The 13,623-nt window shown below is 60.3% G+C and overlaps 2 protein-coding genes across 2 annotated transcripts in view; both read left to right on the forward strand.

Annotated features, from left to right (window-relative positions):
* XPR1 (xenotropic and polytropic retrovirus receptor 1) overlaps positions 1-2,922 on the forward strand; it is a 96,049-nt gene extending 93,127 nt beyond the window's left edge. Inside the window, exons 13-15 of the mRNA XM_084291530.1 lie at positions 497-636; positions 1,553-1,774; positions 2,455-2,922. Coding sequence (XP_084147656.1) covers positions 497-636; positions 1,553-1,774; positions 2,455-2,515 — 423 coding nt within the window. The 3' untranslated portion in view covers positions 2,516-2,922. The remainder of the gene's footprint in view (positions 1-496; positions 637-1,552; positions 1,775-2,454) is intronic.
* A 4,556-nt stretch (positions 2,923-7,478) lies between these two features.
* Positions 7,479-13,073, forward strand: KIAA1614. The gene is made up of 9 exons (XM_084291172.1): positions 7,479-8,052; positions 8,497-8,560; positions 9,580-9,726; positions 10,142-11,247; positions 11,324-11,408; positions 11,554-11,743; positions 12,045-12,160; positions 12,246-12,430; positions 12,531-13,073. Exons 1-9 carry the CDS (start codon positions 7,536-7,538, stop codon positions 12,722-12,724), a joined length of 2,604 nt encoding a protein of 867 aa, XP_084147298.1. The 5' UTR covers positions 7,479-7,535; the 3' UTR covers positions 12,725-13,073.
* Positions 13,074-13,623: the final 550 nt, after the last annotated feature.

Here is a 13,623-nt window from a genome sequence, read left to right on the forward strand (position 1 = left end):
GGTTGTATCTGCAAGTAGAAGCTATGCAAATGTAAACCAACCTTCAAGCAGCTCTTACCACAGCTGTACAAAGCTTTTGCATAGACCACTGGCTGGTTTTGTTGCTGAACTGCAGGTGCTGTTCAGTGGTGCTTTCCAAGGCCACCAGAAATGGCCCGTGAAACTCACTTTTACCAGTATTCTGTCACATTTCTTCCAAGTTTAATACAGGCACATGAATATGGGGGATATGCGGAGGGTTTGCAGCAAAACTGAACTTTACTGGAGTCTTTTGTCCAGGAATGAAAAGTGTAGGAAGTGCAGTAAGTGATATAGTATCGTTCCTGTAGGTATTCAGCAAGCAGTGTAGGATGTAATTCCTGTCTACGTGAAAGCTACCAAGTTGATTTAGAAGTTCAAGCACGCAGGCCTGCCTCTTTCTGAGGGCCTGAATAGATCTGTGTTTTGTGCGGACCATCCCAGATGACCTGTCCTGTTTGTCTGTCCTGTTCTTCAGGCTTACTACTACTGTGCCATTGTAGAGGACGTGATCCTGCGTTTTGCGTGGACCATCCAGATCTCCCTCACCTCCATGCAAATCTTCCCGTATGCTGGGGACATCATTTCTACTGTTTTTGCCCCACTTGAGGTTTTCAGGTAAGGCTGCTTGACCCAACAGTTCATTTCTGGTTTTTATTACTTGTATAACGTCAGCACAGTGGGAAGCATTGTGCTCATGGACATGTAAGATACAAGTCCTTAAAACTGAAGACAAAGTCTTACAGGAACATTTAATCTGATCAGATGCTGAGGTAAGGAAGTTATACAGGGCTCTGTAGCGATGTGTGGCTTTAATTTTTTTTTTACTGTGCTGAAAATTATTTTCCCCCGGGTTTTTAAAACATTAACTTGTATTTTTTATTATTATTTTTTTTTAATTTTAAATCAATAAGTAATCTAGGACTAGCATTTGTCATTTCCTCTGAACCTAGACATAATCTAGAGGGTTTTGCTATTAATAAATTTATCCTTAAATTTATGTTATTGGCAGATGCATTTGAAATTTCACTTGATTTTATGTTTACATTTATTCTCAAATTCCTGCTTCTTTTCCAAACACTCATGTGGATCATTGGTTTGGACCCTGCAAGGTTTCGTGGCTCTTTACACACTCTTACTCTAGCTGGAGACCCCCACAGCTTCTTGAGATGAATTAAAAAAAAAAAAAATTGAAGCTGAACCTCACTCATGTACGTGGCAGGGGTTGCCATATAGTTTTCCTTTCGCTTGTAATGCCTGCTGCCTCCGTGCTCCCTGGACCAGGGCTGTCATCGTTAGGACAATGAATGAGCCTGCCGGATCTGTTCTCCAGGGAGCTGGGAAGATGTTGGAGCAGGTGCTGCTGTTGGTCATTTGCTGTTGCTCGGTTCTCCAGGCACGTTCCCAGAGGCACTTTGTGATCAGCGAGAGCAGCCAGTGCTGCGGATCAGTGCTGCGGATCAGTGCTTCGACAAACGGGTGCTGCCCGTACGAGTGGGACCGCAGCGATAAATTTCGCTTTTTCTCCCTGCAGGCGGTTTGTGTGGAACTTCTTCCGTCTGGAGAACGAGCACCTGAACAACTGCGGGGAGTTCCGTGCCGTGAGGGACATCTCCGTGGCCCCGCTCAACGCCGATGACCTGACGCTCTTGGATCAGATGATGGACCAGGAAGATGGTGTACGAAATCGCCGTAAAAACAAACAGTGGAAGCGCAGCCAGAGCATATCCTTGCGCAGACCTCGTCTTGCTTCACAGTACGTTTTGCCTTTCCTCCAGCTCAACAAGCCGAGCCGCATGTTGGAGCTGTTGCTTTGTGTACAGTGCCTGCTTGCGGACCGGGTAATCATGCTAGGAGCTCAGATGAAGCAGTCAGGGTGGACAGGTCTGATTTGTAAGTGAATACGCTCCTGCTGGAGGGTTGATCTATCTTTTACGCTGTCTTTGGGTTCTGTTAAACCACTGGAAAAGGCGATTCTGTTTACAGAACTCCCCTCCTGCAAAAATAACCTGTAAGAGTTGCCAGAGGCGATAAATCCAGACCTGGGAGACAGGTTCTCTTCAGTCAGCCATTTCCAGGCTGCAGACCACCCCAAGCGATGCCTGGATGCTCCCAGGCATCGCTTCTTCCCCTGCAGCACGGCTCCAGAGCCCTGCCCCATGGCCGAGAGGCAAGCTAGGGCTCCCCAGGGGTGAGGGAGCACAGCGTGCAAGGAGCACAGTGCAGTCACTGCAGAGGGACAGTTGGGGTGTATTTACAAGGCTCTGCTCTTCCCAGAGAGAAAGGCAGTGTGTGAGGCAGTTCCAGTAGCCTGCTTACCCCCTGTCTGCGTAAGAGATTTGGAGGTGCACTGTTCTTCTGTTGTCTGCGTGTAGAAATGGGAATTCCTTCTTCCCAGCAAGTATTTTCTCTCTCTTTTTTTTTTTTTTCTTCTAGGTCCAAGGCTTCTGACATTAAGGTATTGATAGAGGAACTAGCGAAAGAAGTGAACACATGAAACGGCCACGGTCTTTTATTCCGCATCCTTTGTTTTCTCATTCTGCTCCCCTCTTCCCCAAGTAACCCAATCTCTGGTACAGTTCCAGCTGAAAACAGGAGAAAACACTGAACACGTTTTCCGAGCTCTTCCAGACCAGATCCTATGGACTCCAACAAGCTCACTGTGTTTCATTTCTTTTCTTCTGGGTTAATTTTGATGTTCTATTTTAAAAATAAAATATTTTACTTTCTTTTGCCAATAAAGAGGACAGTTCAGGAAAGAAGGATTGTTTACAGTCTCAACAAGGACATACAAACCTATCTGGATAAAGAAGCATCATAGGGACTCCCTCATGGGACAGTGCCGAGAACACCCTCGGTTTCTGCTTGGCCCGGTTTTGACTGGTTGAAACCGGACTTAAGTTTTTAAATCGGATTTTTTCTTTTTGTTTTGTGTTTTTTTTTTTTTTTCTTCATATCCAGCGCTGAGGCACTGGCTGCACTTGCAGGGAAAGTGCACTTAGAGCAGTATCTTCATTCATGAAGCTACTTTTTAATTTGATGTAACTTTTCTTATAATTTTTTGGAAATATGATGTACCTGTTGCGTATAGTTTTCACATTATTTATGAAACCTAACAACCATATGAGAGTGATTCTGAGTCCTGTGCAATGAAGGTTGTAACAGTAAAACGAAGCCGGGAATGTCGATCTAGATCTCTAGGGTTGTGGGGTTATGCTCTGCACGTACCCCTCTCGCGAGACGACTTGCACCTGTTTACCTTTTATCTCTTTCTTTCTTTCTTTCTTTCTTTTCAATTTTATTTTAAGCCAAAGTTTCTCTTTCTGACTTTTAGTTGCTGCTACTGCTTCTGGGCACGTCTCTTGTGCCAGTTCAATGCCGACTTCCCCTGCAGCTGTGTGAGAGCAGTGCAAGTGATCCCGACACCCTTTCGAAGGGAGAGTCGGGTCCCACCGATCGTGCGAACAGCCGGGCAGACAAAGGCTTCAGAACAACATTGTCCGGATCAAAACCTGTATTTCAAAGCCTTAATAATCGTTAGCTAAGTGAGGGCACGATCCACCTCGTGCCAAGCAGGGGGCTTTCCTGCTGTTCTCGAGCTGGCTGTGCTCGGGGAGCTCAGCACTCGGTGTCCTCCCGTAGAGAAGGAAGCAGGCGGGTGGCTGGCTCCCGGACAGCTGTGTCCAGCTGTGTGCTGCTGCGAAGGCGAGGTGGGCCTCCTGGTGTAGGATCCTTGCACTGCTGTCTGTCTGTTTTTGGCGATGGAATTGCAGGAACGCCGGCCTGGCTGCCCCGCTGTTTGCGTTGGCGAGCTGTTCGCGCGGTTCCCCACCTGCCCGCCGGTGCGTTGCGTTTTCTCACTTTTTGCCTGCTGTGCCTCTCTCGCCCAGAGGAACCGAAGAAGGAAACGTAGTTCATTTCATTTGAAATAGCTTAAAATTTAAGTGGTAGTGAACCCGTGACAGAACGAGGCCAACACTGCAGGTCGGTGGCTGCCCGAGACGTGCGCTGAGCTCGCCGGGGACCCCGGTGTGGTGCGGCGGCCGCCTCCGTCTGCTCGGTGCCCACGAGCTGCTGCCCCTGCCAGCTCCCCTAGATCCACCACTCCCTGCTCATAGGCAAGCAGAGCCTGAGGTCTAAAGCTCCTTCAAATAGTTGTGCTAATTGGCAGTGGTTGCTGCTGGAGCCCTGCGGAGCTGGGGGCAGCTCACCGGGAGGGCAGCGGCACCGAGGGGAGCAGTCTGGAGCAAGCGAGTGTGGTTACTCCGGTGGTGGTTTTTGTAAAGAAAGCTCGGGGATGCATCGCAGCCTGGCTCCGAGAGGGGATTTAAGGTGCTGCCGGGAGCTCCCTGCCTTCCTCAGCGGGGCTGGGGAGAGCCGGGCATGTCGGGGGCCCCTGGTGCTATCCCGACGGGGAGCAGCAAGTTGCAAGCAGTTGTGTTTTTACTCTGTGGTTTATCAAAGCAAGAATCCATCTGTCCGTCTGCTGCTCGGGCCTGTCTCCTTCCCGGCTCTCTCCTTTTTTTTTTTTTTTTTCTTTTTTTTTTTTTTTTTTTTTCCTCTGTCTTTGCTGCCAGGAGAAATAAGCAAAGGGGGAGGCGGCGTGCCGCAGCTGGCAAACGTTATCTCCTGAAACACAACGCCGCCGTCCCTTTTGGCAGGGAGGCTGCTCTGCGGGGACAGCAGCCTGACTTCCTGGCAGTGTGGCTTTTAAAGGACCCCGTCTCCCCGGCGCGTGGTCCCGACCCCCCGGAGACTTCTGAGAAATGCGGATTCCCCCCGAGGGTCGGTGCTAAAAGCCGGGCGGCCCCGTGGCTCTGCGAGCATCTGGCCACCAGAGCCGGGCAGAGGTGGAGAGAAATGGTGCCGGGCTCCTGCAGCGAGGGGAGCGGGCGGCCGAGTTTTGTGAGTGGAACCGAAAAGGGGGCTTGGAAACGCTGCCGGGGGGAGAAAAGCAGGGGAGCAAGCTGGGAACGCCGGGGGAGCAGAATGAGGAGCTGGTGCTTTAGGTGCTGGGATGTGCCCGAAGGCTGCTCTCGAGCTGTGGCGGGCAGCTCGGTGGTCTTGAGGTCTTCCCCTTGCCTTCACGGCCTGAAACTCACCCCAAGCCTGGCTGTGGGGATGGCAGGGAAACCTCCTCCAGCTGCTGGAGCCCTTGGGGATGGTCCCACTGAAGGGGAGGCGATGCTGCAGTGTGGGCCGTGGTTTTTGGGGATTCCCTGTGCGCTCCTTTCTCTTTGCTCCCTGCTGCTTTCCATCCTGCCCGCCCTTCCAGGGATCCGCGGCTTGCAGGGGGTGAGGATTTCGGGGTGGCAGGTTGGGATTTGCAGCCTCGGGGGTTTCTCAGCTACCTGGAGCTCCCCGCTGCCCCCTTTGGCTCTGCCCCGGCCCCACCTCACCTCCACCTCCCCGTGGGCACCCGTGGCCGGGGCGAGCTCCGCCTCGAGCATTTCCTTGGTTTGTTTTATTCCAAAGGCCGTGGGATCGTTTTCGCTGTGTTGGTCTGAACGGTTACTCTCTGAAGCCCTGACCTGTAGATGTCCAAAGTAATTATGGAGTGTGATTAGTCCTCTGTGGGTGCTTTCTTTCTTTCTTTCCTCCTTTCTCTTTCGCTATCCCCTTCTCCACTCTTCTTTTTGGCTAAGTGGAAAAGGTGAGGACAAAGAAATTGCCGCTTGCTTGGACTCATGATGTATCTGTGACTGCGCTGTTAGCTGTCTCCTCTTTCCTTCCCAAATGGATATCATTTTTTGGAGTGTGGAATACCCTTCTTGATAAGTAGGTTTAAAAAAAAAAAAAAAAATAATGCACAATGTGATACTGTTTCATAGTTCCTAGGTGGTTGTATCAAAGCGAAGTTACTGTGATTGTGTTTTTAAAAGGAAAAAGTGATTGGTTTCGAAATCTGTCCTTTTTTTTTTCCATGATTACAAGCTCTTTGTTTTCCAACGGTCTGACGCCTCGTGTCTCACCACTCTCTGCGCCCTCCGCTCGCGCCCGCCCTGGCGCGGGGACGCGGAGCCCTGGGGCTCGCTTTTGGCCCCCAGGAGCTTGGCAGGGCAGGGATGCGGAGCCCCGGGGGTCGTTTTTGGCCCCGAGGAGATTTGCAGGGCAGGGCCGCCGGCGGAAATTGAAATGCCCCGGGTGGGTGGCGGGGAGGTTTTAAGAAGATAACCGCGATTTCTCGCCGCTCGTGCTGGCGGGAGCCGGGGGGATTAAAACAATTTCATAATCCCGGCCATTTCCTTTTGATCGGGATTATGAAACCAATCAGGAATATCAAAAGCTGAGGCTTAAAGAGGCAGCCCAGGAGCAGGGCCGGGACGCCCATGGCCCCCGCAGCTCCCCTTGGTCCCCGTGGGGCCGGCGGCGCCGCTGCCTCCAGGTAAGCGGTGCCCCTGGGGCTGGCTCCTGCCCCACCTGGGGTGGGTTTTGGGGGGGTCTCTGGGATGGGGATGGGGTTTTGGTGCTCCAGCAAGGAGGGTGAGCCCTCTTGGGGTGCTAATACGGGGCCAGAGCGGGGTTCGGCCTCGGAGCACATCCACAGAGGAGCGATGCTCACAGGGGATGCTCCAGCACCGCGGGGTTTGGTGGCCTTCAGCCCGCTGGCAGAGGAAGCACCCCGGGGATGGGGGTGTGGAGCATCCCAGCCCTGCTCTCCATTCCCAGGCTGGACAAACAAAGGACGAGGTTCCCGGGCCTCAGCACGGGGTGTGGGTGCAGGGTTTCTCCTCCCCGTGGGGCCACCATGTCCCCGAGGGCTGCGGGTGGCCCCGTGACTGCTCCGGGCTTGGCGTCACCCTTCAGGACCATCGGTTATCCGGGGACGGGCTCCGGCAGCTGGGGCTGCGTGGGGCTTGGCCGGGAGCCCTGACGAGAAGGAGGAGGAGGAGGAGGAGGAGGAGGCAGGGCCGGCCAAGCAGCGGAGCTGGGGCTGGGCTGAAGGGGCTGGGATTTGCTGCTTTGCCTTTTTTTTTTTTTTTTTTTTTTTGCCTTTTTTTTTAATTTCCTCCCCTTCTTCCTTCCCCTCTTCCGCCTTCTCCTCCCTCTATCCCGGCCCTCTCCTGATGCTCGGGGGTAAGCCCGGCCCTCGCCTCCCGCTGCCTCTGCTCTGCGGGGACCCCGCTCGCCCCGTCCCGATGCTCCCCGTGCCCGGGGGGTGGCAGCGGGGTCCGGCTCACCCAGGGGACACGGGGAGCCCTGGGGGGGTCCCGTGGCCACGCTGGGGGCTTGGCCTGGGGGGTGCAGGGGATGGCAGCGTCTGGGGACCGCTGGGATCCCAAGGCCAAGAGGTGCGAGCCCGGGGGGCTGCGGGGGCACGGCGAGCTGCTGGCAAGGTGCCTCGAGTGGGATTTGTGCTGCGGGGGCTTTGGGGCTCCCACGGGGCTGGCATCGCGTTCGGGTGATGGTGTTCCCCCCGCACAGCTCCCTGGGGGCTGTACCCTCCTTTCTGTGCCCTTTTGGATGCAGGGCTGTGCCCCGGCCGCCCTCTCAGGCGCTTTCTCCCCGCAGGGCACATGGAGGGGGGCCGGCGCCTTGAGCCGGGGCGAGCCCCCCGACCCCCGGCATCACCGGAGCGCCCCGAGCCCCCCCGGGGGGGCCCCCACACCATCCTGGAGAGCAAGGTGAAGGCGCTGAAGGAGAAGCGAGGCGCCAGCCGCCTGGGGACCCCCCCCACCACCACCACCACCAGCGCTCCCCCCGAGCGCCCCTCGCCCAAAAAGCCCCGACCCCGCAGGGGGAAGCCCGGGGTGGATGCGACGGTGGCGGAGCCGCGGGCTCAGCTCCGCACCTACCTGACCGACGGGCTGCTGGACGCCGGGGAGCCCCCGGAGCCCCCCCAGGGGACCCGGAGGGTGTCAGGGAGCAGCCAGCAGCACCCCAAGGAGGGGTCCCGGGGCTGTGCCTCCCCGGCAGTGGATGGCGGCGAGGCGGCGGCGGGCTGGGAGCCGCTCTCCTTGGCTGAGAGGGTGGAGAGGAACCGGCGGCTGCTGCAGGAGGTGCTGGGGCTGGCGGCGGCCGGCTCGGCGCAGGGTGCGTGCCGGGGGTCCGGGAGGGAGCAAATCCTCCTTGACGCCTCTCTGGAGGCAGGGGGAGGCCGTGGGGGGAGGCTGTGGGGCTGGCTTCGAGCGGGCTGGGGCGCGTGCTCCTGGCCCTAACGCAGGCATCAGGGTCAGTGGGAGGGAAATCACTCCAATAAAGCAGGGCTGAGGGACCCCTGCCCTAATCCCTGAGGTTTTTGAGGCTTGCAGGGTTTTTCCCTGTGCCAGACAGTGCTAGAAAAGGGAATTAATTTCTCTTTCCAAAGCACACACCCTAATGGTCCATATCCCTGCCGGTGCGCCCTGCACTGGGCTGCCTGAAATGGTTCCCTGGGCTCTTGGGAGCTGAAATTTGGGGAACTGGCCCCAGAACGGGGTGCTGACCTCAGTGGGGTGGGGGCTCTGACTGACACCTTTCCCTCTCCTCCCAACCCAGAGGTGCTGGCGAGCGATGGGGACTGGGACTCGGGGGTCTCGCTGCAGGACGCCGAGGGCTGCAGGTGGGTCGGCCCCAAAGGCTTCCTCCGGGGGGCTTGGTGAAACGTGGGGCTTGGTTTGGGTTTTGGGGGGGCCCGTGGGGAGCCAGCAGCTGGATTTTTGATCCTCGTGGGTCCCTGGCAGCCCGGGGGGTTTGGGCGTTGTGCTGGGTGCTCGGGGTCCTGCAGGGGGCGGAGAGGGGAGGGGAGCGGGGCAGAAATTTGCTGCAGGTGCTTAAGGGCTTAGGGGAGGCAGGAGCACGTAATCTCGTTGGCCTAATGATAAACCCCGGCGGCGAGGGCTAAAAATACGAGGAGGGACGGGCAGGTGAGCTGGGCTGCGGGGGCAGAGCTGGGGCAGGGGGAGAGGCTGGAAGGGGGAAGAAATTTGGGGTGAAAACACACCTATATGGCAATTATCAAATTTCTAGTGCTCTGGCAGCTGAGGCTTGGTGGGTGCAAGGCTGAGAGCCGGGGATGCCCAGCGGGGGCAGCCAAAATGGGGGGTGAAGGGGCTCAGACCCCCCCGGCTTGGCATGAGGGGGGATTCCCAAGGGCCACGGTGCTCCTGCCTCGAACAGGTTAACGCCGGGTTCCCCGAAGTGACAGCCCGAGCTGATTATTTTAATCGGGGGGATTAGGGCCACGGCCAACGGGGGAGGCAGTGCGGGAGTGGGGCCGTGCCCTCGGGCAGCCGCGGGTCCCCCCCAGGGCGGGGAAGCCCCCGGCGCACAGCGGGAGGGGAGCAGGGCCGGGGGCATCACCCCAAACCTGCGGGGCTGGGGCTGCCTCAGGTTCCCCAAAAAACCTCTGGGGTGCCCCCGCTGCAGCTCCAGCACCCCGGGGATGGTGCTGAGCCCCCCCGATGGCTGCTGTGAAGCCGCAGCAGCTCTGGGGGTGCCCACAGGGGTGTCCCCTGCACCAGGAGCCCGGGCCCTGGATCCTCCCCGCGGAGCTGCGCCGTCAGGGCTAAACCACTCCTAATCCCTGTTATTTTTCGCTAATTCCCCCCGCTGCCCCCCTCCCACCCCCCTGCCCCGCAGGGCCTTTGTTCCCGGGCAGGAGCTGGAGCTGAGCCCTCGCCACGAGCAGGCCAAGCAGCTGCTGCAGCGCGCCCGCATGAAGGCTCGCACAAACCCGCTGCGCGCCAGCCACGACCTCCTGCTCCTCCCCGCCGCCCCGCGCCCCAGGTGAGTCCCAAATCCGCGGTACCGGGGCACTGCACGAGGATTTAGCACGGAAAACCCACGGGCGTGCTTGGCAAAGGGGGCATGTGCAAGGCCAGGGTCCCACCGGCTGCACCTCGTGCCCTCCCTGCCCCAGGAGCGCTCCCCCTGCTTGGGCGCACGTTGAGGCTTTGCTGCAGGATATTTTTGGGGTGATTCAAGGTGTTTTGAGGCACTGTTTGTGCAGGAGAGTTGAGTTTCCCAGCTGGCACGCGCTGCCTCCCCGGTTGGAGGGCGGTGAGGGGGCTGTGTGTGGGGTCACCGCCTTCGGTGCCGGCTGACCCCGCAGGAGAGCTGAACGAGGCGGAGGAGTTGCTCCGGGTAGCCCCAGCAGCTCATCCATCCATCCGTCTGTCCATCTGTCCGTCTGTCCCTGCAGCAGGGAGCCCAGCGGGACGCCGAGGCCCAGCTTCACCCCACGGGAGGGCGAGGGGCCGGCGGGCGGCAGCCTGAGCGACTCATCCAGCGGGGAGTCCGGCTGCGCGCCCCGGCGCCCGCGGGGCCCTTCCCCGTCCCGCGTGCGCTTCGAGGACGAGTCCGCCCGCGACGCCGAGGTGCGCTACCTGGAGCGCCTGCGGCACCGCCGCCCGCTGGGCTCGGCGCTGGAGCGCGCCAGCAGCGAAGCCCACGCACAGCTGGGGGACGGAGCCCACCCTGTAAAATCCCAGGGTGGTGACGTCCCCGCTGGGGGCAAGTGCCGAGCTTGTGGCTCCCTCCTCGGGGCTGCTGAGCCGGCCGAAAGCAGCCCCGTGGCTCGTGGCCGGGAGCGTGGAGGGCCTGGAGCTGCTCAGCCAGAGCCCAAAACCCGGCCCCTGGGTCCCGGGGGGTCCCCGCTTTGGATCCTGCCCTCCCGGCAGCGCATCCACACCGAGAAGATCAAGGAGACCTACATCGGGGATGCCCGCCGTGCCGACGAGGCGGACTCGGCGCTGGAGAGCACCGACACCTCCGACAGCTGCCGCACGGACAGCGAGGAGGTGGGACCCCGCAGCCCCCACCCACGGGCTCACCGGGACCCCCGGGCTCGTGGCCACCGCACCCCCCGGTCCCCGGCACAGAAGGAGGCGCGGGCCAGCAAGGGGGCGAGCGTGGCCAGCAGCCCCCGGGCTGGGGGCTCGGGGGCACCTCGCCCCCTGCCCTCTGGCAGCCGGGACGGGGGGGACCCCGCTGAGGCACCGGGCAGCAGCGAGCCCCCAGCCCCTTCCTCACAGCCAGCGGGGGGTCCCCATGTCCCTGCGCCCCCCGTTTCCAGCACCACCACCACCAAAAAAGCCTGCTCCCAGGTGCCTTGCAGGAAAAACCTCGCCAGCAGCCGCCGGTGCCCGGAGCCCGATGCTGGGGGCGCTTCCCCCAAACCCGAGGGCGCGGGGCAGCGGCGGGGGCCCTGCGGCCCCATCTGGCTCCCGGGGAGCCCCCTCCGTGCCTTGTCCACCAACAACTGCAACAACACCCGCGGGCAGGACGGCCGGGGGGCAGGAGGAGGAGGTAAGAGAGCCACGGGCAGGGGGTGCTGGGGTGTCCCCGGTGGGTTTGGGGACCCGACATCGCGCTGTGGTTGCAGGGGCACCGCCACATCTTGGGGCTGAGCCCTCTGGGGATGCTGCCGGGACGCCCAGGGCGCAGCAGGATGGGAGCACGGCACCTGGGTGAGCGGTGAGCGTGCCTGGCACCGGGTGCGAGGCACTGGGTGCCGTTTGGCACCTCCCCAAAATCATATTGTGGGCAGTGTGGGACTCTTTTGGGGACAAGCTCCTGCTAAACACCGTTGGGGCATCGTCCCCATCCCTGCAGGGAGCCGGCGCGGGCGGTGAGCCGCAAGGGCAGCGGCGCCTCGGCGTCCTCGGGGCTGAAGAAGCTGCTGAGCAGCCTGAGCCAGAGCACCAAGCAGCGCCTGGGCCGCTTCCGCTGCTACAGCATGGAGCAGCTCCCGGCCCCCGGCGGCAGCCCCGGCGTGGAGAGGTCGCCCTCGCTGCAGTCCCTGGTGAGCCCAAAACACTGCGGGGGGGCACGGCGAAGGAGGAGCTGGGGCGTTGTTGCCTTTGGGAGGAGAGCGCAGGGGGGTGAAATGCCGAGAGCCAAATGGGAAATGGTGAAATGGGGGGGAAAGGGGACGGAGAGGCAGGTTTGGGAGGGGAGATGGGGTAATTCAGCTGGGGGATGGCTCGTGTTTCCCACCTCACGCTGGTGGTGTCCTGGTGTGGTGAAGGGGGGTCAAACCGCGGTGATTTGGGAGGGTTGGGGCATGCCGGCACCGCACGCCTCAGCCGGGCACAATTCCCTAGGTGTCACCCTTCTGCCAGCCCCGAAAAGCCGCCTCCGCCCAGAGCCTGCAGGCCCTGCTGGGCAAGGCGCCCCGCGCCAGCGCCTACCTCCTGCCCCAGCCGGGGCCCGGGGACAGGTAGGACGGGGACGGGGCCGTCACCGTGCTCGGCTCTTGCCTGGCCACGGTGCCCCGGGGTCTCCGCTCACCCCTGTCCCCGCAGGACGGGGGCCTCGGGGCCGCGGCGCTCGCTCAGCGTGGAGGACATCGGCGCGCCCGGCCTGCCGCGCACGGTGGGGCGCGTGGTGGAGGTGTTCCCCGACGGCACCAGCCAGCTGGAGCTGCAGCGGCCCCCGCACGGCTCCTTCGGCTTCCTCCTCACCTCCGGGCACGGCCGGCCTGACACAGGTACCGTGGGGCTGTGCAAAAAAAGAAAAAAAAATCACCGTTTTTGGGGGGGTTAAATCGCGGTGAGCTGAGCCGAGCCGTGCCGTGCCTCCGTCCGCAGGCGTCTACGTGCAGGAGATGTCGGACGCCGGCACGGCCAAGCTGTACGCGGGGCTGCTGGGCGTGGGCGACGAGATCCTGCAGGTCAACGGGGCCGCCGTGTCGGGCCTGGGGCTGGCCCGAATCCGCGAGCTGCTGCTCCGCGCCGACAGCCTCTCCCTGCGCGTGCTGCGGCAGCGCCCGGCACGCCGGTAGCAGCGGCTCCCAGGAGGAAGAGGAGGAAGAGGAGGAAGAGGACGGTGACCTAGAGGCATCCACGGATATCTCCAAAGCCCTGGGTCTCGCCGTGGAGCTGACAAAGGGACCGTGAGCGGCCCTACTAGGTGCGATGCGGGGTCCCCGGGGACACTGCAGGACCGAGGGCCTGCCCCAGGGCACCGCCAGCGTCCCCGGGGCTGGCGTGGGGACAGACAGCCCGTCCCCACCCCATGGGCTTCCCTGCCACAGCTGGAAACCTCCCCCCGGGGGCTGGTGGGTTTCTTTTTAAGTTATTTCAAACTGAAAAAAAAATATATAATGCATATAAATATATCTATATATTATATACATGGATAAATGTTATTTTTTTTTCCCTTTGCTGGCAGGTGGTGTGGTTGGGCTGGGGGTGATGTGGGCTGAGAGGCCCGGAGGGGATGGGTGGTGGGGGACATGTCCCAGGCATGTGGGGATGTGGATGCCTTCACGTAGGGCTGAGCCCCCCAGGTGTGTGACCGCGGTGTCCTGGTGTTGGTGTGGCAGTGGGGTGGCACAGGAGGTCTCTGGTTGGGCTCGGGGTCTTTGCTGCCTGTTTTCTGTGGGCTGGTCACTCCAAATCCCCTCCAGCTGTGTGGCAGTGGTGACAGCGCTGGGGTTTGGCTGCCCCCAGAGCTTTCCTTCACCCCCTGGGAGCACAACGAGCCCCTTCCTCGTAGATTGAGAGCTCCCTCCTGGTGCGTGGAGCTGTGGGGTGCGGGTGGATTTGTCGGGGTGAGGATGTTGGGGTGAGGATGGGGGCTGTGTTTTGGTCTTGCACTGAAGGTGCTGGCAGCTTTCCCCCCCCCCCCATGGTGCATACCGCCAGCCACCCGTGGGATCAAGCTGCTGCAGTCTGGCTC

This window comes from Netta rufina (genome assembly GCF_964035555.1).
Source record: "Netta rufina genome assembly, chromosome: 8".
In the NCBI taxonomy this organism is placed as follows: domain Eukaryota; kingdom Metazoa; phylum Chordata; class Aves; order Anseriformes; family Anatidae; genus Netta; species Netta rufina.

Coding starts and splice junctions, on each gene's coding strand:
- KIAA1614 (XM_084291172.1), top strand. CDS start 7,536: ATGGAGGGGGGCCGGCGCCTTGAGCCGGGGCGAGCCCCCCGACCCCCG. Junction 9,727..10,141: donor CCCGCCGCCCCGCGCCCCAG/GTGAGTCCCAAA, acceptor CTGTCCCTGCAG/CAGGGAGCCCAGCGGGACGC. Junction 11,248..11,323: donor CCGGGGGGCAGGAGGAGGAG/GTAAGAGAGCCA, acceptor CTGTGGTTGCAG/GGGCACCGCCACATCTTGGG.